Source organism: Micropterus salmoides, unplaced genomic scaffold (assembly GCF_014851395.1).
Source record: "Micropterus salmoides isolate LMB-PRFRI ecotype aquatic unplaced genomic scaffold, ASM1485139v1 Ms_hic_scaffold_1, whole genome shotgun sequence".
Classification (NCBI taxonomy): domain Eukaryota; kingdom Metazoa; phylum Chordata; class Actinopteri; order Centrarchiformes; family Centrarchidae; genus Micropterus; species Micropterus salmoides.
The window spans coordinates 4295908-4303991 of record NW_024040040.1 but is presented as its reverse complement, the minus strand read 5'-3'; the positions used below and the strand labels follow the sequence as shown (position 1 = coordinate 4303991).

The window sequence follows — 8084 nt, the reverse complement described above, 5'->3', positions numbered from 1 at the left end:
AAACAAAGACCAGGCTCAGCTTCGAGGTACTACTACTACTGAGAACTTAATACTACTGCTAAATAAAGTACTACCTCACACCTTCTAGCAGAAACACAAGACCAGGCTCAGCTTCGAGGTACTACTACTACTGAGAACTTTAATACTACTACTGCTAAATAAAGTACTACCTGACACCATCAAGCAGAAACAAAGACCAGGCTCAGCTTCGAGGTACTACTACTACTGAGAACTTTAATACTACTACTGCTAAATAAAGTACTACCTGACACCTTCAAGCAGAAACACAAGACCAGGCTCAGCTTCGAGATACTACTACTACTACTGAGAACTTTAGTACTACTACTGCTAAATAAAGTACTACCTGACACCATCTAGCAGAAACAAAGACCAGGCTCAGCTTCGAGGTACTACTACTACTGAGAACTTTAATACTACTACTGCTAAATAAAGTACTACCTGACACCATCTAGCAGAAACAAGACCAGGCTCAGCTTCGAGGTACTACTACTACTGAGAACTTTAATACTACTACTGCTAAATAAAGTACTACCTGACACCTTCTAGCAGAAACAAAGACCAGGCTCAGCATCGAGGTACTACTACTACTGAGAACCTTAATACTACTACTGCTAAATAAAGTACTACTGACACCATCTAGCAGAAACAAAGACCAGGCTCAGTTTTGAGATACTACTACTACTGAGAACTTTAACTACTACTGCTAAATAAAGTACTACCTGACACCATCTAGCAGAAACAAAGACCAGGCTCAGCTTCGAGGTACTACTACTACTGAGAACTTTAATACTACTGCTAAATAAAGTACTACCTGACACCATCTAGCAGAAACAAAGACCAGGCTCAGCATCGAGGTACTACTACTACTGAGGACTTTAATACTACTAAATAAAGTACTACCTGACACCATCTAGCAGAAATAAAGACCAGGCTCAGCATCGAGGTACTACTACTGAGAACTTTAATACTACTACTGCTAAATAAAGTACTACCTGACACCATCTAGCAGAAACAAAGACCAGGCTCAGCTTCGAGGTACTACTACTACTGAGAACTTTAATACTACTACTGCTAAATAAAGTACTACCTGACACCATCTAGCAGAAACAAAGACCAGGCTCAGCATCGAGGTACTACTACTACTGAGGACTTTAATACTACTACTGCTAAATAAAGTACTACCTGACCTTCTAGCAGAAACACAAGACCAGGCTCAGCTTTAAGATAGTACTGTTTTACTGCTACTGATAACCTCAGTACTATTATGATAAGTAACATAATAGCACTGATAACATCAGTACTAGTATTGCAAAAGTCAGTACTATAGCTACTAACTGTTGCTAACCAATGTATCACTACAGTTAAATGAAGTACTACTACTGTTGCTAAGTTATATAACTGATGCAAACTGAAGTACTGCTAGTGAGTTCCATAGCAGTAGAAGTACTCAGTCTGTTGCTGTACTAAAATGTTTTCATTTGGTTATCATTGTTTAAGTCGTACTGTAGTTTCCTGTGTGTTCTTGTTGATGTATTGTAGTTCCCTGTGTGTACTTGTTGGTGTACTGTAGTTCCCTGTGTGTACTTGTTGGTGTACTGGAGTTCCCTGTGTGTACGTGCTGTAGTTTCCTCTCAGTACACCCCTTCTTTCTGTCCCTCTTCAGACCAGCCTGGTGTCGGTGGAGGGTTTGTCCCGGCTTGTGGACCCGTCCCAGCTGACCTCTGACCTCGGCGGCTCGCTGGAGTACGACCACGTGGAGTGGACCGAGCTGCGTCTGGGTCTGGAGGAGTTCTCTGGGGCCGCCACTCAGCTGCTGTCCCAGCTGGAGCAGCTGGAGGCCGGGCTGAACCGCATACCAGAGCCCCAGGACGTGGACGAGGCCCGCAAGTGAGGAAGACCCTAAGTCACACTTGTTGATTATTAAAAAGTTATTGATTATTTAAGGAGTTAGTGATTATTTAAAGAGTTATTGATTATTTAAGGAGTTAGTGATTATTTAAAGAGTTGTTGATTATTAAAGAGTTAGTGATTATTTAAAGAGTTATTGATTATTTAAAGAGTTGTTGATTATTAAAGAGTTAGTGATTATTTAAAGAGTTATTGATTATTTAAAGAGTTATTGATTATTTAAAGAGTTATTGATTATTTAAAGAGTTGTTGATTATTAAGAGTTGTTGTATTAAAGAGTTGTTGATTATTTAAAGAGTTGTTGATTATTAAAGAGTTAGTGATTATTTAAAGAGTTATTGATTATTTAAAGAGTTGTTGATTATTAGAGTTGTTGATTATTTAAAGAGTTTTGATTATTAAAGAGTTAGTGATTATTTAAAGAGTTATTGATTATTTAAAGAGTTGTTGATTATTAAAGAGTTGTTGATTATTTAAAGAGTTGTTGATTATTTAAAGAGTCATTGATTATAAAAGAGTTATTGATTATTTAAAGAGATGTTGATTATTAAAGAGTTAGTGATTAGGTATTACAACGTCAGAACGTATTTGGTAACTAGTTTTAAAGACATTTTTGTTTATAGAGTTATTTCCATATTTTCCAGACTCCTCGAGGAACACAGTCGTCTCCGTAACACCATCGCCACGGCACCTGTCGACGGCCTGGAGCGAGAGGGGCGGAGCTTGCTTCAGCGCATGCGCTTGGGCCCTCCCACGGTGACGCCTCTACTGAAGGCAGCGGCGGTGGCGGCCACGGCAGCTGGCTGTCGGGCGGGGCGGACTTTCAGAGCGTTGCGCCGAAGGTTTCGTCTCTGCTGGACCGGCTGCAGGCGGCTCGCAGTCACCTGCTGCAGAGCTGGAGTGACAGGAAGCTGCACCTGGACCAGGCGCTGCAGCTGCACCTGTTCGAGCAGGACGCCACCAAGGTGAGGTTTACAGCTCACGGTTCATCTGTTAACAGACAGGACGAAGACATTGATCTTCTTTCTTACCTGAGGCCTCATTGATACGTTCTGCGTATGTCACCTACAGAACAACAGGCTGAAGCGGCTTTGTCTTGGATCACACTACCGGCTTGTCAGGATCCACCCTACTCTGCTTCTGATTGTTTCATAAGCTGAAGTGTCGCTGCTCTTTAACCCGTCTCTGTCTGTCTCTGTCCATCTCAGATGTCGGAGTGGATCGCTCACAGTAAAGAGTTGTTCATGCAGAGTCTGGCGGAGGTCGGCCAGAACCACCAGCACGCCCTCGACCTCCAGACACAACACCAGCACTTCACCGCCAACTGCATGGTCAGTCTGTGTGTGTGTGAAAGTGAAGACGTTTTAGGAAAGTGAGGACATTTTAGAAAAGTGAGGACAGTTTGGGAAAGTGAGGACATTTTAGGAAAGTGAGGACATTTCAGAAAAGTGAGGACAATTTGGAAAGTGAGGACATTTTAGAAAAGTGAGGACATTTTAGGAAAGTGGGAACATTTTAGGAAGGTGAGCACATTTCAGAAAAGTGAGGACATTTTAGAAAAGTGAGGACAATTTGGAAAGTGAGGACATTTTAGGAAAGTGAGGACATTTTAGGAAAGAGAGGACGTTTTAGGAAAGTGAGGACATTTTAGGAAAGTGAGGACATTTCGGGAAAGTGAGGACATTTTAGGAAAGTAGGGCCATTTTAGAAAAGTGAGGACATTTTAGGAAAGTGAGGACATTTTAGAAAATTGAGGATATATTAGGAAAGTGGGGACATTTCAGAAAAGTGAGGACATTTTAGGTAAGTGAGGACTTTTTCGAAAAGCGAGGACATTTCGGGAAAGTGAAGTAATTTCGGAAAAGTGAGGACATTTGTAACACGTTTGTCCTGAATGAGTCGTCTGTGCGTCTCGCTGCAGAACGGCAGCGTGAACGTAGACAGCGTGGTGACCGTGGCGGCGAGGCTGGCGGAGGCCGGTCACTACGGGCAGAGCGAATCGCCATGGTGTCGTCACGGTTACAGGAAGACTGGAAGTCCCTGACGACGACACTGGAGGAGCGGAGCAACACGCTCGCCATGGCAACCGGCTTCCACCAGGGGGCAGAACAGGTGACACAATCAGGATCACCAGCAGCATACACCTGCACGTCTACCTGTTTTTTACCTGTCTTTTACCAGTCTATGTACTATACCTGTCCACCTGTCTGTCTTCTTCTCTATCTACCTGTCTTTTACCTGTTTCACCACCAACCTTTGTACCTGTCTGTATCTGCTCTTTACCCCTTTATGTCTACCTGCCTGTCTGCCTCTCTATCTTCCTGTCTACATTTTGTTGTCTTCCTGTCTGTCCACTATTTTACCTGTTTTGCTTTTATCTTCCTACCTGTCTGTCGCTCTACTTGTCCAGTTCCTGCTCAGAGTGGAGGGCTGGGTTCAGACGTGCTCTGAAGGGACGTTGCCTTCAGCGACAGCAGAGCTGGAAGCTGCAACAAAGAAACACCAGGAGCTGAACGAGGAGATCTCTGCTAACTACACACAGGTACCTGTCTGTCCACATACCTGTCTATCTCAACACCTGTCTGTCCACGTACCTGTCTGTCTCAACACCTGTCCGTCAACACCTGTCTGTCCACGTACCTGTCTGTCTCAACACCTGTCTGTCTCCCACCTGTCTGTCTGACTGACTACCTGTCTGTCTGCAGGTCAGTGAGAGTGGTAAAGCCTTATTGGATGTCCTCCAGCGTTGCCCGGCGGCCGACTCCGATGACGCAGCCACCAAACCAGACTTCAGTGCTGCCACGCATGGCATCATGGGAGTTCTGCACCAGGTCATGCAGGTATGGCTTACGAGACATAACGTCCCACATCCATCAGTAGAGAGCAGACCTCACTGACCAGCAGACAGACAGACAGGTGGACTGATTTTAAGTCTTCTCTTTATTTGCAGGGTCACCATGAGGTGGAGGGGGCGTGGCAGCATCGTAAGCTCCGCCTCCACCAGCGCCTGCAGCTGTGTGTGTTTCAACAGGATGTTAGACAGGTATGATACATTCAGACACAGATCCAGACTGAGATTAACATCAGACCTTAGGACCAATTCTTCTTATCCAGTTAATATTAACATCAATATCAGAAAATATTTACATACTGATTTGAATCATTAAGACTTAAATACACTGAATTTAACCTATAAGCCACAATTATGAGATATTAAGTCAAAATCTTGACCTACCGTGTGGAAATGTTTTTATTAAACAAAAGCACCTGTCTGTCTCTCAGGTGTTGGACTGGGTGGAGCAGCACGGTGAGGTTTTCCTCAACAAACACAGCGGCGTGGGGAAGTCTCTGCACCGCGCGCGAGCGCTGCAGAAACGCCATGACGACTTCCAGCAGGTCGCACAGGTAACACATCCACCACGCTCAAGGCCAGTTTATACTTCTGCGTCAAGTCCACTACGGCGTAGACTACGTGTCGACCAATCACAGGTCTTGCTGCCTACGTCGCTGCGACATGTGTAGAGTCAACGCAAAATAAATAATAAATCTGACCATGAGCTTTTCTAGCCAAGAGTTTACACCGAGCTAACCTGCAACAAGGCACATCCACACATTTATCTCAACATAAAATGGCTGTTCAGCTTCCCTAAGTGATCAGTATCCTGCTACACGTAAAGTAAAGATCAGTAAGTGTAAATTCAACTGTTAGAAAGGTGAAACACTAAATAAATGAAAGTGTGTGTAGCAGGGTTAATGCAGCTGGTGGAGACTTTGTGAGGACTTAATCTCAAAAGCAGGATTGTTCACCATGATGTGTGTGTGTGACAGAACACTTACACTAATGCAGAGAAGCTTCTGGAAGCAGCCGATCAGCTGGCTCAGTCTGGAGAGTGTGAGGAGGAGGAGATCTACCAGGCAGCCCGAGACCTGGAGCTCCGCATGCAGGTAAGGAAGTCTGGACTTCTGTTCAAAATGGCCGACGCCCTGTTTCAAACAGAAAGGACAAACACCAATGCGCCGCAGGTGATGTGTTGTTAATGTGTGTATTTAATATTGTGTTGTGTGTTTGCAGGCGTTCATCCAGAGAGTTGAACAGAGGAAGCTGCTGCTGGACCTCGCTGTGTCTTTCACACACACCAAGGAGGTAACAAACACACACCACACACACAATTAATACACTGTCATTAACTGTGATATCTGCAGTGTTTTCCTGTTATAAGTTTATTATTGTGAGTCAATGAATGTTTTTCCTCGTCCTCCTCTCTCCTGATCTCTCCCCCCTCCACTCCTCCTCTCCCTCCTCCTCCTCCTCTCCTCTCCTCTTCTCTCCTCCCTCCTCCTGCTCTTCCTCCTCCTCTCTCCCCTCTCTTCCTCCCCTCCTCCTCCTCCTCTCTCAGCTCTCAGTATGGATGGAGGGCCTCCAGAAGCAGCTCTCCTCAGATCTCTGTGTTTGTCCGGACACCGTTGAGGCTCTGCAGGCTCTCATCAGCAGCAGCAGCAGCAGGCCAACACGCAGGTACCTGCTGACCTCTGACCTCTACGCCTAACCCCGTCATAACAACCTAACACCCCCCTGACCTCTGACCCCTCAGCTCTAACCCTCACACTAACCCTGAATCTAACCCTGACCCACAGGAAGCTGCGATGAGTGTCATCCGGGAAGGAGAAGATCTCATCCTGCAACTCAGGTACACGCAGAGAGTATGGGTGCGTTTGATTCACTCATCGGGGCAGCCTGTGTGGATCTGATCTGGTGTTTGTCATTATTGTGGGTGTTTAAGGTTTGTAAAATCTACAGGGTATGTTTCTTTTAAGCATCAAGGCAGCTGTGTGGCACATGTGATGTTCGTGTATGTTTCTGTGGGTGGAGTTGGTTTGTTTCCAGCTTTGTTTAACCTGTGTAGGTGCGTTCATTTTGTAGTTTGTATAAACTGTGGGGTGCGTTTGTTTCAGGTAGTCAAGTCTTTTATTTTTACAGCCCTTATTGCACATCAAAATTTGCCTGAAGGGACTTTACAAACTTGACAGCATAGAACACCCTCTGCCCTTCGAGGCAGCCTGTGTGGAAGCGTTTTTGTTTTCAGGTTTTTTCTAGCTTGTATAATCAGTGTGGGTGCATTTGTTTCACTGTTCTGGGCAGCTCATGGTCCTGTGTGGAGTTGGTGTATGTAAAGACTGTGGGTGTTTTTGTTTTCAGGTTCTATAGCATGTGTGGGTGTGTTTATTTTATACTTTGTATAATCTATGCGGGTGCATTTGTTTTCGACTTTATTTGACCTGTAATGGCACATTTGTTTTTAAGTTTGTAAAGTTCATGTTCTTGGGTTTGTTTAACCATTTTAGGTGCGTTTGTTTCAGGCCCCAGGGTAGCTCGGTGGCCCATGTGGAGTCAGTGTTGCAGCAGCTGGAAGAGTTCATTCAGTTGGAGGAACTTTTCCACCAGAGGAAAATCCGATTGGATGTTTACCTGCAGCTCCGCATTCTGCACCAGTGCACACTGGAGGTGCAACGTTTATGTTTTTCATTTACTAATAATTAATACTTTATGCATTTCATTTTTTAACCTCCTTCCGCTGTGTCAAGGTTGGATTAATTATGTATGTGTGTTTCGTAGGTAACCGGGGAAATAGATGCCTGGAAGCAGGACCTCCAGAAACAGTCCCAGGACTTCTCAGCAGAAAAGCTAGCATCGCCACGGCTAGCCGATGCAAACCACGACAAGCTAGCCCAGGACAAGCTAGCATTGGGCCAGTCACGGCTAGTGGAGGCCAGCCCTGAGGTGCTAACGCTAGCACAGCAGCGCATCCACAGGTAAACTGACCATTGTGATGACGTCATCCTGGCTCAACACAAAAATTGCTCATAGAAAACAGGCCATTGCAGGCTTTGACTGATTGATTGATCTGCAGGCACATGGAGCGAAGGCTGGCTATGAACAATATGATCTATGAGGTCATCCAACAAGGTCACGACCTTCAGCAGTACGTCACTGAGGTCCAGGCATCGGGTAAGACACACACTTCCGTACAATTGTACTGTAATTCTAGTAATATTATATTTAATGCTACCATTCCTACTACTTCTACTTACGGTATGATTAGTGCCGCTACTGATTAGTAATGTGATTACTTTCACAGATTACATTTGCTGATCTG

The 8084-nt window shown here is 44.8% G+C and overlaps 2 protein-coding genes across 2 annotated transcripts in view; both read left to right on the top strand.

Moving 5' to 3' along the window:
- Positions 1 to 8084, top strand: part of LOC119916213 (NLR family CARD domain-containing protein 3-like) — a 795320-nt gene that overhangs the window by 132421 nt on the left and 654815 nt on the right.
- Positions 1 to 8084, top strand: part of LOC119905250 (kalirin-like) — a 39830-nt gene that overhangs the window by 10745 nt on the left and 21001 nt on the right. Inside the window, 18 exon segments of the mRNA XM_038722070.1 lie at positions 1657 to 1908; positions 2574 to 2668; positions 2671 to 2894; positions 3138 to 3260; positions 3851 to 3917; positions 3920 to 4041; positions 4340 to 4471; positions 4635 to 4769; positions 4880 to 4972; positions 5212 to 5334; positions 5758 to 5874; positions 6002 to 6073; positions 6327 to 6411; positions 6414 to 6445; positions 6565 to 6617; positions 7288 to 7432; positions 7544 to 7740; positions 7839 to 7936. Of these exon segments, the coding sequence (XP_038577998.1) occupies positions 1657 to 1908; positions 2574 to 2668; positions 2671 to 2894; positions 3138 to 3260; positions 3851 to 3917; positions 3920 to 4041; positions 4340 to 4471; positions 4635 to 4769; positions 4880 to 4972; positions 5212 to 5334; positions 5758 to 5874; positions 6002 to 6073; positions 6327 to 6411; positions 6414 to 6445; positions 6565 to 6617; positions 7288 to 7432; positions 7544 to 7740; positions 7839 to 7936 (2165 nt within the window).